General features: G+C 57.2%; 2 protein-coding genes across 6 annotated transcripts in view; one reads left to right on the top strand and one right to left on the bottom strand.

Moving 5' to 3' along the window:
• The first annotated feature begins 1,573 nt into the window (after nt 1–1,573).
• On the top strand, nt 1,574–5,896 carry BRD3OS (BRD3 opposite strand). Of its 3 annotated transcripts, none has more exons than XM_030838387.3 (3): nt 1,574–1,660; nt 1,949–1,993; nt 2,332–5,896. In XM_030838387.3, exon 3 carries the CDS (start codon nt 2,940–2,942, stop codon nt 3,192–3,194), a length of 255 nt encoding a protein of 84 aa, XP_030694247.1. In that variant the 5' UTR covers nt 1,574–1,660; nt 1,949–1,993; nt 2,332–2,939; the 3' UTR covers nt 3,195–5,896. The 3 variants fall into 3 exon arrangements, with proteins under 3 accessions (XP_030694247.1, XP_030694248.1, XP_030694249.1); XM_030838388.2 differs by having other exon boundaries at nt 1,581–1,655; XM_030838389.3 differs by lacking the exon at nt 1,574–1,660 and adding an exon at nt 1,729–1,750.
• Nucleotides 5,897–7,933: 2,037 nt separating this feature from the next.
• BRD3 (bromodomain containing 3) overlaps nt 7,934–18,616 on the bottom strand; it is a 32,816-nt gene continuing 22,133 nt past the window's right edge. For all 3 annotated transcript variants that reach the window (XM_030838385.2, XM_060300213.2, XM_060300214.2), the window contains 5 exons: nt 16,698–16,889; nt 15,342–15,565; nt 12,129–12,421; nt 10,883–11,011; nt 7,934–9,117 (listed from right to left, as the gene is read on the bottom strand). In XM_030838385.2, the coding sequence (XP_030694245.1) occupies nt 9,002–9,117; nt 10,883–11,011; nt 12,129–12,421; nt 15,342–15,565; nt 16,698–16,889 (954 nt within the window). In that variant the 3' untranslated portion in view covers nt 7,934–9,001. The remainder of the gene's footprint in view (nt 9,118–10,882; nt 11,012–12,128; nt 12,422–15,341; nt 15,566–16,697; nt 16,890–18,616) is intronic.

Raw genomic sequence — 18,616 nt, forward strand, 5'->3', positions numbered from 1 at the left:
TTCAGACAGAAGGAGACTGAGAGGAAAAGTAATTAACCTAACCCGGAAAAGGAGCCCTCGATTGGTGGGACTTCGTATTTCCTCTATTTGGGACCCCCCCCATCCTCGGGGTCTGGGTCCCTGCCCTACTGGGACCCTATTCTTGGTGCAGAGACACCAGCTCCAGCTGCCAGCACCCCCTCGTCAAAAGTCTGAGTTTCAGCTCTTTGGTGTCCCTCCTCTGAGTTTCTAATGTTCACAATTCCACCCTCTTCTCTTTGGTCCTTTTGCTTCCTGTGGTTACCACCCTTGAGAGACTTTAAAGGTCTTTATTTTAACCTGAAAGTTACCTAGTTAACAACTTTGTACCTAATGAACAATCCCTTCTATTAATCTCTCTCTGGTCAGATCATTGGTGTGATTTCTGTCTTCCAGCTGGACCCTGACTAAGTCCCTCATCAACTATACACATTGCCAGTTTCTTCTCACCTCTGTGACTTTCCTTTTCACTCATTTTAAAAATAAGCTTTTACATTTTAATTTAGGACAGTTTTAGATTTACAGAAAAATTGCAAAGACACTACTGAGAGTTTCCATATAGCCCACAAACACACCATACACGTGTATATTTTCTTGTATATGCATTTAAGACAATAAACTTCCCTCCAGGCATGATTTTGAACTGCATCTCACAAGTTTTGATATATTGTATTTTTATCATCATTCAATTAAAATAGTTTAAAATTTGTACTGTGAATTTCTCTTTGACCCATGAGGAATTTAGAATTTTTTTTTTTTTTTTGGTATCCCTGGGTGGGCTCGAGAATATATTTTAAAGTAATCACATGTAGGGGTTTTCTTCTAGTATCTTTTTATTGTTGTTTTATACACTATGTTTCCTGTGACCCTTTACGCCTAGGATTTAAGTGCTTTGAAATGTATCGAAACTGATTCATGGACTGGCATGTGGTCAATTTTTGGAGATGTTCTGTGTCCTTGTAGAGAATGTGCATTCTACAGTGGTGGGTTCAGTGTGCTTGAATGTCTCTTATGTCGACTTCCTGAATTAGCGTTAGGGGAAACCGTAAAAATGAAAGTTCAGTAAGGAAAGGGACAGATACCAAACGAGAGTATTATTGCAAAAGGACTTGGAGGTGGGTGCGGAAGGAAACAGACCTAATTTTCATGGCAGAATGGGGAGCTGGCCCGGCTGGGTGACATGGGTTAGTGGGACACGTGGTTTTGAGAGAGTACGTACGCCCGGGACAACATGAAATTATTAAAAACAACGCTATAGATTATTAGGGGTAAGAATGCTAATAGCAGTAGCAACAGCAGTGGCAGAAGTGGCAACAGCAGACGCAAACAGCAACACACAGCTACGACCTACACCATGCTACGACCTACAATAATGGTCACGTGGCTCCCGCAGCTGCCCCACCCCCAGCGGGAGACCCCGCCCCCTGATCCCGCCCCGCGGAGCCATCGATGGCTCCGGCTCGTGGCGCCCGCCTGCCGGCCTCGGCGCTCGGTTCGGCATGCCTGCGGCGCTGCCATAGCGACGCAGACACGCAGCCAACTGGCGCCGCCCCGCCCGAGGCGCCCGGCCCCGCGACCCGCTCGCCGCCGAGGCCCCACGGCGCGGGCGGCCGGGGCGGCGACGACGGGGGGCGCGGGTCAGGTGACGGGCGCGGGCGGTAGGGGGACGCTGGGCGCGGGCCGGGCGAGGCGGGACCCGGGATGCCGGGGAGGCAATGGGGACGCGCCCTGGGTGCGGGCCGGGCCGGGCGTTGGGGGCTCAGCGGCAGCCGGCAGTGATGACTGGGCAGGGCGATGGGGGCGCGGGCCACACAGAAGGAAAAGCGAACTTGCATGGCTGGGAAAGCATGGGCAGGGGCGGCGTGGGGCGGGGGTGTTGTGGATGCTCCCGTTTGGTTTTCACCTGACGTCATTTTTCTCTCTGGTCCAGGGGCCTCCCTGATGCTTGGAGCAGAAAGGCGGCGCTGGTGGCTGGGTGAGTACCAGCGTCCCCAGCATGGGCAGGTCACTTCTGTGCCCCGTCAAGTTCTTAGGACTTATTTCGCAGATCTAGACACTAACGCTCCAACAAGTGGCTTCCCCAGGATCGTCCCCTTAGTTAATAAAAGAACTAGGGTGAGGCACAGGTCTACCTCTTAAACCCAGGCTCACCGCGTCACCAGAGAGCAACTGAAATCCTGGAATGTGTCGATCGGTAGCTTGGTTTAACGCTCTGATGCCAAGAGTTAAGGAGGATTCTGTGCCACATAACCTGCCATTTCTGCTGGGGCCCTTTTCTCCCCAACACCTGACAGCATGTTCATTTCTTTGTAGCGTCACCTTGGAGAGGAGCTGGAGACTAGCCAGATAAAGAGCACTGAACAAATGCTGGTTCCAAATCCCTGGCAGGGATCGGAACGCCTCTGCTGTGCTGAAAGCCGACCCGAGCACAGATCGTGAGCGCGCAGTTACAGGAGCTGCTGTCAGTTTCTGTCTAGTTGTACAATGTCCTTTCATTCGGGACACCAGGTACACCTTTGCAAATTTAGTGGTCCACGTCGTGGTGTCAGAATCGCTGCAGACACAAGTCCCCCCTGCGGTGGGCGCCTCGTCCCTTGTCAACTGCACGCCTAATGCAGTGCACACAGCCGTCACCAGGAAACGCTGCGGCCAGGGCACTGCTGACCTGCTTGCCGACTCACGTATGGTTCTTAAGTGTCTTTTCAGAATGCTCGGAGGCGCCTCTCAAGTTTCCTTGCAGAGAACCCTCACAAGGGTGTGGCCTGTAAATGGCCTGAATGTCTCATTTGTACCGGTAGGTTAAACAAGGAATCCTCAAAACCCAGCAGCTGAAATACCGGTTCATTAGTGCATTTAGCGCAAAGCACGGGCTCAGAGGCCTCCTGCTCAGGAGCCCAGGAGAGGGGAGGTTCTGGCCAGTGATGAGCGGCCGCGTCCCGCTGGCAGAGAAAGCCCTGTCCGAAGGCTACGCCCGGCTCCGGTACCGGGACACCTCCCTGCTCATCTGGCAACAGCAGCAGCAGAAGTTGGCATCTGTGCCGCCCGGGACGTACCTAAGCAGGAGCCGAAGCACGTGGTACTCACAGTACGGAAATGAGGCCATCCTCGTCCGGGACAAAAACAAGCTGGACGTCTCCCGGGACACGGGGCAATCCAAGTTTTGCTCTGTTATGTAATTCTGGTGTGAAAGCCTGGGCCCAGGCACCCAGCCGCCTTGCTGATCCCTAGTCCTTACTGGGAGATCCTGAACAGTGAACGCGAAGGTTGAGCTGTGGTAGAAGAACCCCAAAATCCCAGAGATGGTGCCCCGGCCCATTCACAGTCGGGCTGATGGGTGGTCTGGGCTCCTGGACTCCATTCTGGTCTTGCAGGCGCTGTAGGCACCGGCCAGGTCCGGGGCCCGGCCAGATGCTGTTTTGGTCATGCTTCCGAATAAGTCAAGCGGGAGGGACACCCCGGTTACAGACCACCTCTTCACATTCTTACAGGCTGTCCTTTAGGTTTCCCTTCTGCCTGGTAAAGAGTGGGTCAGATCTAGAAAAAGGTGAAGGAATTGGCATCATGTCGGGTCGCAGATCCACGTGCGGGACCACGATGTGCGGGACCAAGATGGATTCACCCTAAATGGTCATCGGCAGCAGCATTTCAGCAGGGACTTTGTGGCACTTGAGTTTTGAGTCTAGTAACCAAAATGATCACTGCGTGTGAGGCACTGTGATGGCTCCTACCCTAGCTTCCTGATGCTGGAGGTTTGTGGGGCAAAGGCATCCCCAAAACATTAAGGAAACCCCCAAATTATTAAGTTACATAAAGTTGCTAACAGTGATTTCAAATTTAATCACAGGGCTGAAATAGGCAGGTCCTCAGCGGACAGTAGTTCAGCCTCGACTCCGAGGCTGCACCTCCCGGCCACCTGCAGTGTCTGATGTGCGTGGGCCGTGACCACACACAAGCAGCCTCGCCCACCTGTGTGGGCAGCTTATGAGTCATTTTTAAAGGATCTGCTGTCTGCTGTAAGTAAGGTCTGTGTGGCGAGGCAAATGTGGACGTGTCTTTCGTCAAAGCTGAGTTTTCTTTTCTAAATAAATCTCCTTTAGGAGCCGCCTTCCTTCCTCACTCCTTATTTTGATCTGTTTGCTCCTAATATCCTAACTTGGCTTTCAGGTTTTTTTTTTTTTTTAACAACAGTAACATCTAACGATTGCTAAAAGCCCCAGTGCAGAAACGCACGAAGCGCCCTCCCGAGAGGCAGCGGCTGTCAGCAGCTCGGCGCGCACGTGTGCCGAGGTTCCGGAGGTGGCGTCCCGCACCAGGCAACACCTGGTTCTGTGACGTTTTGCTCAGCTGTACAGACGGGGCGATTACGTCACGCTTCCAACGGCCTGCTGGCAGCGCTCCCGTGAGCCTGCAGGTGGGCAGAGACCTTCTGGCTGTCCATGTACACGGCACGTCCTGGGCTTCCCCTTGCGTGCCTCCTCGTGCAGGCGTGCAAGCTGCTTAGCAGACAGCAACCAGAAGGGAGCTGCTGGGTCGGACTGCTCTCCCCCGACGTCACGTGTCCAGCCAGAGGCCTGGTCCTTGCACAGGGAGCCTCGGCTGGCTCACTGCCTCAGGTGGGGAGGCTGGAAGGCAGATTTCCTTAAGCACCTCCCCGAGGCGAAGAGGGAAGCCTGTCTCGTCGACACAGTCAGGAAGGACTCTGCAGTAGAGGCTCGCCCGTCCAGCCGCCCTGACACTGGAATTCCCCAGTAGACAGGCCTTGTCGGCATCTCTGCGCTCCTTCGACTTCAGTTCGGTTTGGGAAGGCGGCAAACTTCTGACTTAGCTGGAGTGCCTCTGTGCTGCATGCTCGCTGCCCCTCAGACTAACCTGGAAACGGGCCGTGGTTGGCTCAGCCGCAAGCACAGAGGCGGTGGCCGGGAAAGCAAGCACGGGCCACGGCCGCCGTCTGCACCGGTCGGGTGTGTAGGTGACCGATGTGCCCTGGGCCGCTCGCACACAGCTGGCGCTAAGCTGCTTAGCGAGCGGGGAGGCCACGTCTGCCCTGGGGATGCCTGGGCGGCTGGCCCTCCCGGCTGGGGCTGGGGATGTCGCGCGGACGTGCTCAGTCCCCGTCCTCGGGGAGCTCAGTCTGGGTGACGGGGGGCAAGGGAATACAGGGGAGGGGGGCCTCGGGCCTGGACTCGGGCAGAGCCTTCTCCCGGGACGTCACTGCAAGGCTCGGCTGCAACAGCTGTGACTGTTTGGAAAACGGCGTCAGGACTTGGCATTTGTCTCGATACCTCCTTCATTCCTCGCTGCCGCCTCCGCTGTGGACGAAACCTCAGCGCGCACGACGTCTCGACGTGGTTTCCTGGAAACGTCCGTTGGGCCAGCGGACGAGCGTTTGATGCCTCTGGTCCCGGAAAGCACCTCAGTGCAGACTGAGGGCACAGCGGGGACAGAGGATGGATGACCGAGCAGGCGGGAACCGAGGCGACCGAACCTGTGGGTCATGGAGGGGGGCGGCCCATCCACAGAGCTGCTGACCTGAAAAGGTGACAAAAGACGCTCCCTAAGTCCCGGAGCCACCCCACCCAGGCTGTGGACCAGAGCCACTGAGCTCTTTAAGACCCTCTGGGATGCTCTGGGTATTCCTGCCAGGAGCTACGGGATGTCAAAACGAGGGACTCCCCCCGTCGTCACATGCCAGCAAGGGGAGAGCTGGGAGCCCAGAAAGCACAGGATAAGGCACCTCTTTTTTTTTTTCTTTTATTATGAAAACAAAACAAATGCCCCAGGAGAAGGGTCCATGATTACCAGAAACATCAAAGAGTACTTTCTACCACTTTTATTCTGTTGTGTTGAGGCCAGCATTGCAATAAACAAGCTAAAACTACTTACATGGACTCATTTTCAGTAACTGACATTTACAGGAATATACTAGAAACGGCACTAAAAAGTTTAAGAAAAGTTACGGTAAACTTGCATGCACATCATACAGAAAAGTAACATTTTAAATATAAAAGAAAAACCTCCTGGAAGTGTTATGCCAGTATTAGGGAACAGCGCTACACCAGGTGTAACAGATCTTTTATCGTGGGCGGTGTTCCCCCCCCCCGAAACTGTCAAAGATGTGAATGTTGCAAAAGAACAAAAACCAAAAAACAAACACAGAAGAAAAACGTATCTTAACAGTTTGTAAGCAAGATGAGTGAGCAAGCATCTCTGGAGTTCAGTTAACAGCCCAAGCCGCCCCCTCGACCCCCAGGGATCACGAGGACTGTTTCACAGCCATTTCCGTGCCCTGCACGAGGCCTACCCACCGGACACAGGCCCTAAGCCTCGACAGGCTGCCCTCCAGTTCTCGGCACTGGAACTCCGCTTGCCCAACGCAGAGAAATGGAAATGGCGAACACCCACAGGCTGACCTCGGGCGGGGGGGCGGTGAGGGGGTGGAGAGGGTCCCCCCCAAACTCTGAAATCAGTTTTGAAGTCTGGACAGAAAGCCTTAAAAAAGCCAATGAACTACAACCGCTCAGCACGGACTAAGCCCTCCGGCAGCGTCAAAGCCAGCAGATCTTTCAGAGGAAAGGAGCACAGGTGGCTTGAGACTCCACATCTCTCCCAACACGGAACCAGCAGGTAAGGAAATGCTCCCGCTGTGCTCAGCTCTAGGGCCCGATGGCCCCCGCTGAGTGGCTGGCGCAGGTGACCCTCCCCGCTCGCTCGCGGCTGGAGGGGCGCCCCACGGGAGCCCCCAGCACCTCCAGGCCCCCCAGCTGGGGTCTGTTTGTTACTCAGATGCGTGCCTGCTGCATTCTGCCCGTGAGATCCTGCTTCAGGACCTTCCGTCCTGTCGTAATTTCTTCAAGCCACAGGTGGTTTACTCCATTAAAGATCTGCTTAGAAAACACCTTTGAAAAATGGCAAGTCTAAAATTCATTTATATTTTTATTACAAACAAAACGTAATGAAAAAACTTGAACAGACTGGCTCAAAACTCACCCAAAGGTCAGAATCGCCAGCAGTCAGAAAAATGGCAATCCACCACCCATCGCCTCGTCAGAGTCTATACCCATCAGAGGTGTCCTCTAGCCATAAGCGCTAGTGGCATCCAAGTCGACTTTAGGATTTTTAGAAACCACCGCCCGTTAGGATACCAACGACTAGTCTCCCGATCCATCCAGAAGTGCTGGCAGAAAGAACTCGCCACCAGACAAGAGGCCAGGCCACCCGCGGCTCCAGCCCCAGCACCCCCCTCAGTAAAGTCTCACGGGGAGAGAGACTATCGCGGTCACGTCTGTGCTTAACTGGAAAATGCGTGAGCAGGGAGCCCCGTGCCGCCACTGCTGGCGGCTGGCTGGAAGACCGCGTGGGGCAGCGGGGGCCACGCCCCTCTCCTGGAGGTGGGGGGGTGAGGGGTGCCCCATCCGGGGGCCCTTGCATTCCTGGCCAAAGCCACAATGGTCAGAGCGTAGGCAGGCAGTGTGGACGGGGCATCCCTGCACTCAAAGGCCGTATGGCAGCCTCTGGAGAAAACAAAACCAAAACATAACCTTCTGTTAAACTCTGTATATTATTATTATTATTTTTTACAATAGAAAGTTAAAAATCAAGACTTAGATTTACTATACATTTTTCTTCTCTCAGATTACAAAGTTTATATTATATAACTGGGGTTCCCTAAATTGAAGTCTTTTAAAACAGTCCTAAGAGAGACCAGAAGTGAATACAAAAGAACTAAACAAACGAAATAAAAAATCAGAATGTGCTGCAGCTGGAAGTTGTCTACACCTGTAAGTCTCCAAATGTCATACACACACGAAAAAGAACAAGAACAAAACCCCCAGCAGCCCCGAGAGGAGAGCAAGCGCACACAGACGCCATTGAGCACCGGCACGGGGACAGCAGGCTGTAGCACCTGGAGGTGAGAGGCCCGCCGGCCAGCAGGGTCTGGGGCTCCCCTTCAAACCATTTAAAAGGCCTGCGTCTCTGCCACTTTTTTTTTTAATGTGTTTCTTTTGCAGTTTTGTTTTTCTTTCCTTTTTTTTTAAAAAAAAAATGACCAATGATCTTAATAAATAAAGTATTCATATATACATGAAACTGGGACAATGGTTCCGGAGTGCGTGGCAGCGGCTGGGCTGGGGACACACGTGGGGGCTGGCCTTTTGTAGAAAACTGCTGAACCTTACAAAAAAGTCTCCTCCTGTATTTTTTTTTTTTTTAATCTTTTCTTCTTTTTTTTTTTTCTTTTTTTTTTTTTAAGTTGAGGTAAAAGTTTCAGTGTTTGGGAACCCGCGCGTTGCACACGCAGCCACCGTGTTCCCTCCCGGAAGCTCCCAACGTCACAGAGATCAGAAAAACTCGGCTCCCTTCCACGCCCACCCTCGCCGGTCCGCCACCCGCGGGAGCTCTGGCTGCAGTGACGATGACCCCTCCCCGCTTGGGCCCAGCCCTGGCCCTCACGGCAGGGGCAGGCATGGCTGTCCTCGGGCCGTGCAGAAAGAGGTGACCCCTCGGACGTGCGGGTCAGAGCCCAGGCCCCCAAAGACAAAGACAAACGCCTGTTCGCAAAGCTGGCAGCTTTCACATACGGTACCATTTCCGAGACATCTCCTTTGGAGAAATTCTCGCTGGAGCTACAGACCGGGTCGGGCGTTAAGAAAAGGGATTTTGCATGAACCTCCGGATCACACCTTACGTGTTTTTCTACGGTCATCAGGTTAGCGTTTGAAGTTGTCATCTCCAAGAGACTGAATTCAGTTACGAAGGAAAGGCGTTATGCAGATTCACAGCTTCTCATAAAGTCTAATGGACACACACGGAAAGATCTTTGACCTATTAAAGCCAAAACTGGAAGATACCATAACACTGAATTAAAAAGAGAACCTGCACACCATGGAACGAAAATAGTATATTAACCATAGAAGGGAACACTGCAGAGTTTCGGCGTGGGCGACGTCCACTGGTTTTGTTCCGTCCCGTGAGAGCCCAGAGTTTATTCCGAGTCGCTGCTGTCGGAGCTGGATCCGCTGGAGCTGCTGCTCCCGGACTCAGACGAGCTGCTGCTGCTGAGCCGGGAGGGCCCTCCCGAGGGCGCGGAGCCTGACTTCTCTGGGGGAGACGCGCGGGTGAGGGGTGCGCCCCCCACGCGCCGGCCGCCCCTCCCTCCTCGTGAGCCCGTCCGTGCCTCCCCCGCCCCCCCCCCACATGCCCCGACCCACCCGGATCCTGACCCGGTCACGTGATAAACGTTAAGCGATTTTGTTGAAATGCAGCAACGCGTTAACGAGGTTGTGATGGTGTAAGAATTGCGTCTGGTGCTCGTACCCTGTTCCCAGCACAGAGCTCCTAAACCCCCTGCAGTGTCCCTAGTGGCAGGAACATCTTTTACTGCTAAGGAGCCCCTTTAGCTCCCCCCTGAGTTTACGCTCACGAGTGACTCGGGGCGGGGCCCCCCAGGGCCACACAGCCCAGGGCGGCTCACCAGGAAGACCATGTGACCGGGGGCGGGGACTTTCAGCTCACCCCCCCCCCCCCCCCCCGCCTCGCCCCCATGGCCGAGGAGGGGCGGGGACCGGAGACTGTGCTCCAGAGAGAACCCCCGGTTCAGGGGGCCTCCAGCTGCTGGGAGGGTGGTGGCTGGACAGGCCTGGAGACCCCACGTCCCCACTCCCTGCCCTGTGCCGCTCGTCCACCTGGCTGTCCCTGAGTTGTGTCCTTTATAACAAACCACAAGAGGTTTCACTCATAATTCCTGAGTTCTGTGAGCCGTCCTAGCCAATTTTCAGACCTGAGGAGGGGGTTGTGGGAATCCCCGATTTACAGCCCGTCAGTCAAAGGCACGGGAGGCTTGGGACGTGCACCTGGCGTCTTGGGGGGGGGCCGCTGAGCCCTTAACCGAGCAGACAGCGTCAGCACGGAGCTCAACTGCTGGACACCCTGCTCGTGTGGGAGCTGGAGAACGGGCGTGAGAAAAACTCACACGTTTGGTGTCGGAAGTGTGAGCAGAAATGGCTCAGAGGTCAACACATCTAAATACACTTAGAGGCTGGGAGAAAAGGCAATCTACTACGAGAAACTGATGGGACGTGCGGGGACGTGGCCGGCCACATGAAGGTTCCACAGTCACACACGCTGAGCAGTAACCACGCCCTCCCCAGGGCTAACGCAAGGGGGGCCTCTCAGCCATCAGTGGGAGCGAGCAGGGCTCCGAGCCCCAGCTTGGCACTGGGCAAGGGGGCCAGGCAAGGCTGTGGCACCTGGCCACTGCATAACCAAGACTGGACCTAGAATCTGACCGCCACCTGGGCCCCACTGTCCCTGGGGCCAGGACAAAGGTATTTGCCTTTTCTTACAGGCCCCGGGGAAAGGAGGCAAGGAATCAAATCACCTGCTCGCCTAAAATAAGACCCCGAGTCCACAGAGCTGAGGGCCTGGGGCTGGAAGTCAGACCCTCCCCCTCCACCTGTGATACTGGCTAACTGGCTGGGAACTAGTGTTCCTGTCTGAGAGCAGCCAGAAAGCCCACTGCTGGGGGCCAGGACCCACTGAAGCTGCAGGGTAGGACCTCAGTCCCTCCCAAGTCATGGGGTCCAGCCCCCCAAGACCACAGCTGCGCCCTTCCAAAGGGCCGTCTCCCAGGGGCTCTGCAAAGCGGCGCTTTCACACACGCCTGTCATGTGCTCAGCCTCCCTGCAGGGCCGGGCTCTGGTCCCAGTTTGCAGATAAGGAAATCAGGGTTTCGGGGGGTCAACAGCCTCCTCCAGGGAAACGCAGCTCGTTACGAGGTGGAGCCACAGGCGCAGACCCAGGTCAGCTGCCCGCTCCCTCCCACTGCCCTCTGCCCCCGGCGGAGCAGCGCGAGGGCCACGGGTACCTCTCTTGGCAGGCTTCTTGCTGTTGCCCAGCTGCCCGCTGACATCCTGCAGCCGCCTCTCGAGCTCCTTCTTCTTCTCCTGAGCCAACTCCTCCTTCGACTTGGCCGCCTGCTTCTTCCCGCTCGTGGCTGCGGAAGAGCACGGGAGCTGAGGCCACAGGCGGGGAAGGGCGGGCGGCCCCAGGGGCAGCCCACACGTACGGAGGCCCCGCCACACGCGAGGCTCTGCAACTGCCACACAACTCCTGAGCTGGGACAGACCACCCCCACTGCAGACAGCTGCACCGACGGCGGCGCCCCCGGGGGAGGGGCAGAACTGCGGCTTGAGGCCCTGACCCCCCAACTCATGGTTTTCCTTCGCCACGCCACGGCCGAGGCTCTCCCTCGGCCTCAGTGAGGCCCAGACTCCGCCCTGGAGCCAACTCCACCTCCTGGTGTGCCTGCGCGAGCACCTCTGAGTCCACAGGCGACTTACCGAGGGGCAAACGTGCCGTGACTGCAGGGGTCACGCCATGCTCCATCTAGGAGAAGGCAGCTTCCCCCCTCAGAGCGAGGGAGGACCACGCAGCCCGAGGGGGCCACACACAGCAGCAGGTGCACCCTGGGTGCTGTTCCTCAGGGCTGGGCGGTTGCCCTGTTCTCCTGCCACCGTGGGGCGGCCTGGGGCCTCCTGCCCTTCCTCTCACTCCCCAGGACCCAACAACCCAGGCAGCGACTCGTTCCCGTCCAGTGAAGTCATCGACTTCCAGGGTGAGCCTGAGCCAGTGCAATCGTCCGTCCTGGGAGGCCTCTGGACCTCCACCCCAGGCAAAGGGAACTGGTCTGCCCAGGCAGGGAACCATCCACAGGTCGCCTGCAGCCCAGGCCCCAAACGGAGCCTCAAGAACGCTTGTGGTGAGGACCTTAGCCAGCATTTGAACGAATGGGGCTGGGGACCGACCCAGGGGTCCTGCCTGCTCTGGGGAAGGATGAGGCACACAAGTGCTGCCCACCTGCCCGGGAGCAGGGGAAGAAGGGCTCCGGCTGGGGTGGGGCCGCAGCTGGTCTCAGCTAAGCCCCGCCCCCAGCTGAGCAGCCGGAAGCTGTGTCCCTGCATCCTCAGGGCACAAGGCAGAAGAGGGGCGAGGAGCCTGGCAGCGTGCGACCCACTCCCACTCCCACCCCCGGGGCTGCCTGGCTGTCTGCTCCGGAACCGAAGGGGTGATGGGCAGGGGCGGCAGCAAGGCACCCCGTCCCGACGACTTACAGAATGGCTTCCTTTGCTTTTTCTGTAAACAAGACTTGACGTATCTCTCTAGCTCCCGCAAAGTGGTGGGTTTTAGCGTCTCAAAGTCAATCTCTATCTCGTCGGGGTTGGAGTCCCTGAGCGAGGGCTCCCGCGACTGGATGATGTGCACCACGCGGCCCAGCTTCTCCCCCGGCAGCCGGTTGATGTCCAGGCTGAGCTGGCGCTTCTCATCGTAGCTCATGGGCAGCCCCTCCTCCTCCTCCTCCGAGTCATAGGAGGCCGACGCCTGCTTGCCGCCCTTCTTCGGCTGTCTGAGGCAGAAGGCAAGGAGCATCATGGCGTGGAGCCCCCCGTCCCCATCCCTGGAGCCCCCTACCCCGCCCAGCCCCTGCCCCACAACCCCGAGTTCCCCCCACCGCCCCCCCCAGACCCCGACCCCTTGCCCACCAGCCCTCTTCCTCTCCAGGACCAGGCTCTCTTACCAAGGAGCAGCCCAACCCCCAGACAGAGAAGCCGGGCGACTGCCTGGAGACGCACATACATCTCCAGGGACACGGAAGACCCTGCTCCAGAGGTCAGAGCAGAGGCTGCTACCGGCCTAGGGAGGCCTCGGCCAGGAAACAACCGTGGTGGTCAGCTCCCCTCAATGCCCCACAGGCATCTCAAGCACGACAGGTCAAACTCATCTCCGTATTCAAATAACCCAGAAGAAGGCAGGAAGGGGGACAGAGGAATAAACAGCAGGGACAGACAGAAAATAATGGAATGGTAGGTGGAAACCAAATTGTATCCACAATTACATTAAATATAAATGGTCTAAACACACCAATTAAAAGAAAGGGGTGCTCAGATTGGGTAAGAACCAAGACCCAATTTATATGCTATCTAATCTACACAACCCCCCTTGAAATATAACGACAGAGGTAGGTTAAAAGTAAAAAGATGGGGGGAAAATATTCCGTGTAAATACTAATCAAAAGAAAACCGCAATGGCTGTAACAATTTCAGACAAAGTAGACTTCAGAAAAAGGAATGCTACCAGGAAAAAGAGGGACACTGTATAATGATAAAAGAGTCAACTGACCATCACAGTCCTACACGTGTGTGCATCTAAAACCAAGCTTCAAAATATATAAACAAAAGCTCATGGAACTGAAAGGAAATAGGAAAACCTGCAACTTCACTTGCAGAATTCAACGATTCTCTCTCGGTAATTAATAGAACAAATCAGCAGAACAGAGACGATCCCACCACCACCATCAACCGAATTAACTTATTAATTGACATGTTTTTGTCTGTTTGGGGTTTAAGGTTTTTTTTTTATATATACATGTATCTATTCTTTTTCAAATAATTTTCCTATTTAGGTTATTACAGAATATTAAGCAGAGTTCCCTGTGCTCTACTGGAGATCCTTGTTGGTTATCTGTTTTAAATGTAGCAGTGTGTCCGTGTCAACCCCAAACTCCCACTATCCCTCCCCTCCCCCCCCCACCCCCGTCCCCCTTGGTAACCATAACTTTGCTCTCTCAGTCTGTGAGTCTGTTTCTGTTTTGTAAATAAGTTCATTTGTATCTTTTTTTTTTTAGATTTTTTTTTAATCTTCTAACTGCCATTTATACAACACTCCACCCAACAGGAGGAGGACACACGTTCTTTCCAAGCGTACATGGCACACTCACCAAGACACACCGTATTCTGGGCCATAAAATCCTAACAAACTTTAAAATGTTGAAAACATATAAAGTGCGTTCTCTGACCCTAGAAATCAGTAACTGAAAAATATCTGGAAAAATCTCCAAATATCTGTAAACCAAACAACACACTTCTAAATAATCCATGGTCAAAAAGGACGCCTGAAGGGAATTAAAAATTATTTTGAACTTAAATGAAATCACAGTATATCAAATTTGTGGGGAACGTTCAAAGGGACTGAATTCGTGGTTAACAACCTTCCAACAGTGAAACTCCGGGCCCAGATGGTTTCACTGGTGAATTCTACCACACATTTAAGAATTAATAGACCAAGGCTATAAATCTACTCCAGAAAACAGAAGACAAGGGAACACTTCCCAACTCCTTTTTGAGGCCAGCACTGTACAGACACCAAAACCAGAGACAGAGACAGAACAGGGAACCTGATTTCTGTCTCCCCCTGCAAAAGGGGGGAACAAACCCCTGACCGTTCTCGCTGCCCCTCTCGATGGTGCCGCTGCCCGCCCAGCTACCAAAGCCCAAGTCCTCAGCTCTGCATACCCCTCCTCCTACGTCCAGGGACCAAGGCCTGTCCACTCTGCCTCACAGACAGTTCTCAAAGCAACACACCTCCACCCCCATGGCCACACCGGCCTCTCCTGCCTGCGTGACCACGGCAACTCCAGAGGGCATCCTTCCTCCCATTCTTGCCTCTCGCTAATCCATCCTCCACACTGGCCAGGATCTGACCACTTTCACTGGAGAACGAACTGCAAACACCTCAACCGAGCCGGCCAGCCTCAGCAGCCTCAACCCTCCCCTCTTCCCAACCTGGCCTCTGTTCTTCAGCAGTGCCCACCCTTATCCTCATTCCCACGAGGAACACATTCCACTGGCCTCTACAGCTCTGTGCCCGCTGTTCCTGATTCTTGGAACCCCATCCGGACCCTCTGTGCAGCCGTCGCCCCTCCTCCAGGACGCCCTCCTCCCACCCCGCCGGGAGAGGCGCCCGGCCCGGCGTGCCTTCCCACCACCCTCACCTCCCCATGTCGTCCCTGCTCATCTGCGGCAGGCGGTCCTCGGGGCAGCGCGTGGCCACGGCAGGGGCTCAGTGAAGGCCATGGGGACCAGGGAGCTCTGTGCCAAGGCGCACCTCCACCCCCGACCCTCCGCCGACCAGGCCACGCAGGGATGGGGTGCCAAGGGCCCAGGACACGGCGCCAAGACCCCCCAAAGCAAACTCCCGGGCCCAGACCAGGAAAATGTCCCCGAAGCCTCTAGATGCTGAGGTCTCCCATGCCTGTGACTGAGCCCGGCCCCACGGGGAGCTGAGCGCCGCCCTCCGGAGGCCACGCTGTCGAGGCAGAGATCTCGTTTGGTCCTCCCAGTCTTCCCACGAGGTGGGCACGACGAGGGCCACCAACCCCTGCCCCCATCTCCCCGTAACAGCCCAGGGTCCAGGTCACCAGGACAGAGCCCCGAATCCAGCATCCTCCCGCCACATGCATGTCCAGGACACGGGGCGCCGGCGCCCACCTGCCAGCCACAGTCGCACTGTTGGCCTTCTTGGCGGGAGCCTTCTTCTGCTGGGCCTGCTTGGCAGGCGGGGCCACCTTGGCCTTCTTGTCCTCCTCGGACTTGGCCTTGTGCCTCTCCTTGTCCTTGTCCTTCTTCTTCTTTTCCTTCTTCTCCTTCTTCCTCTTTGGCTTGTTCACTGGGGCCTGAGACAGGGCGGCCAGCTGCTCGTGCACAGCCTTCAGCTGGAAGAGACAGGCAGCTGAGCGGGGCTCCCCAGGGCTGGCCCAAGGGGGCCGTGGGCAGGGGGCTGGGGTGCCCAGGAGCTGCCGCCACCGTGCGGGGAGGGGAGCCGGGGAGCCAGACAGGTCCCGGAGGGCGACAGAGCCCGTCTGGCCCTCCCCACCCCTGCGACGGCGGGCGAGCCGCTGGGCCTTGGTCTCCCCGCCCGAAGTGCAGGGCAGGTGACACCCGAAGGGCTCGGTAAATGGTGCCTCCTGGTTTTCCTGCTAGTTTCTGTTTTCCAGATGAGGGAGACTCTCTAGGGCGAGGTTTAAACGCCTGCACAGAGGAGACTTTCCACTCGTGGGCAGCTGCTGGGATGTTACACGGCAGCTCTGCAGGGTCAAAACGGTCCGGTGCCGGCAGGGGACACTCATCTCGTCCGGCAAGTGGCTGCCAGTGTGCTACGTGCTCTACACGCTTCTCACCTCAGCAGACCCCAAGCGGAGTCTCACGCCGGACAGGCGAGGAAACGGAGCCCCCAGCCTCTAGCAGGTGGACGGGCCAAGACGGCACCAGGCTTGCACACGCCAGCCACGTCACGTGGCGTGGGAGGGACCCCGGCCCGACAGCTACACCTCAGGGCCATGCTCCCTGCACCATCATCCCTGACAAGGCTCAGCTCAGACGCCCAGCCCCACCGGGGTGCCGGCAGGGTCACTGTTACCCCACTGTCTCCTCCCTGCTGGAGGCCCCCCGCCCAGGAATCCAGCACCTCTGGGTCCCATTTTGCACGTGAGGCGCGCGAAGCGGTGGGGAGGGCCGACTCACAGGTGGCCAGAGGCCGAGGCAGGACAACCTCTGGCAGAGCTGCGGAGCCCGTGCCCGCCCCCAGCCAGACAGGCTCGTGGAGCCCCATGGCTGAGGCTTCCGCAGGTGCCTCCCAGACCTTTCTGGAGCGGAAGGAGGCTCCAGGGCTCCAGGGACGTCCTGACCCAGTCGGGCCTGCAGGCACTGCCGAGGGGGCCCTCGGAGCCGACACCTCCGCCGGGTGCCCTGCCAGCGACACCGCCGTGGAGGACGGCTGTGGCTTGGGGTGGGGGTGGGGGGTGACCAGGGCAAACGTCAGATCAAGGCCCGGCCGCGGCCACTCACCTGCTCCTGCAGCTCCGCCAGCCGCGTGGCCCGCTCCTCCTCCGAGTCCGAGCTGCCTGAGTCCGTGGAGCTCTCCTCGCTGCTGCGGCTGCTCTCCACGCCCTTGCTGACCACAGGGGCCGCGGGCACGGGCAGCGTGGGCGCCTCCACCGGCTCGTCCGGCATCTTGGCAAACCGCATCTCAAACACGTCCTGCGGGACAGCAGGGGCCGCCTGGGTCCTGGACGCCCGTGGGCAGCCCCCGGGGAGTCGGGGAGACTGGACCCAGCCTGCCCAGGGCGCTGGGCCGCCCCCACGCCGCCCACCCCGGCTTGCTCTCTGCCCCTCCCTCCCCAGGCCCTGAGCGCGGGTCCAGGGCCAGAGGGCGCAGAGTCAACGGCCACAGACACAGCCTTTTAGGAGCTGGCACACGAGCTCCTTTATTAGACACCCGACCTCCCGTCCACGGCTCGCAAGTCTTTTCAGCATCCCGGTCCAAGGCTGCCACCTACTGACAGACAGTGAGAGGGCCTTCCTTTGAGCTCTGACCCTCTTCCGGGGGCCCCCCAGCCACTGCATCTGGGAGCTCGTTTGGCTTCCCCATTTCTCTCCCCTGTGATGTTACTGTAGTATCACATCTCGTTCTGAGTTGGGTCCAAAAGTTGGCTCAAAAGGCAAAAGTCTTGTCCGATCCAAACCGCCCGCTCCTACACAGCCTTGGGAGCACGCACTCAACGAAGATCCCCCCGCCCCACCCCCGGCGGCCCAGGTTCATTTCAGACAGGACGAGCGGCCACGAAGGGAGACTTCTCTCTGCTCGCTCGGACACCTGAAGCCACACACACCTGGTTTACACGCAATAGATGCAGCCCCACCGACCAGGCGTCCGGCTCCCGTAAGAACCTACTCTGGGTCCCGGTCCCCCAGAATCTCCTCCTGGGGTAAAGACATCTCAGAGGTACGCTGCTACGCAAGGCCATGACCTGGCCCGCTCTGGGCAAACGGCCCCCCCCCGCAGGGGGTGGGGGTGGGTCCACATCAGGCTGCTGCAGCGTCAGGCTCTAACCCCACCCAGCTTGACTTGACACAATCGATAGCCAATTACTAAACAGGCATCGGTGATCAAGATGCCCAACCTCCGTGGCCGCACCGCAGAGACCACCTTTTCCGGAACAGAATCAGAGCCGCTGCCCTCGGCCCGTCTGCTGCCGGCGCCGCCTGGCCTCCTCGTGGAGCTACGCGCAAGGTTTAGGAGCATCAACAGAGCAACGACAGCACGGGGCTTTGCTGAGCCTTTCGGCTTCATGGTCTTGGTATGAAACCATGGGTCCCGGTGGCTTCCTCTGGGTGTACTGGGACCACCAGGACCGCTCGACCACACTCCCCAGTGGGAGCCAGTGCACAGAGGGGGCAGCCCGCAGCAGCCAGGGCCCACAGGCAGGCGGAAGGTAAGGAAGGTTAGGGCAGGCACCCAGAGGCCCGAAGGAGGCTCCCCGAGGCCCCGTCCGGGGCCGGGGTGACCAAGGATGCCCCCGAGTTACCGTACCGGGTTTTCAAAAGGGTTCTGAGCAAGGCACTGGGAACGTCTTACAGAACAACATTCTGGGTCCTGTATTTACAAAAGCAACAGGCTATGTGATGGCAAAGAGAGATAAGAACAGGCTCGGTGTACTGGCCCGTACAGAAACCCGCGGCAGCCCCCAGGCTCTGACAGATCATCACGCACAGGGGTGTGCGCACACTCGGCCTGTGAGATCCGTGTGCATGTACGCAAAGTCCCACCACTGAAGGCCAGACTGCGCTTCCCTGCAGGCCCGCTTCTCCCACGTGCCGTCCGCCTTGTGGTCGGGAAAGCAACAGGCTACACAAACAGCCGTCCCCCGCCACGACGCCCACGGGCCGCACCAGCAGGCTCCTGACGAGGGGCCCCCGGCACGCGG

The sequence above is a fragment of the Globicephala melas genome, chromosome 6, assembly GCF_963455315.2.
Source record: "Globicephala melas chromosome 6, mGloMel1.2, whole genome shotgun sequence".
NCBI lineage: Eukaryota > Metazoa > Chordata > Mammalia > Artiodactyla > Delphinidae > Globicephala > Globicephala melas.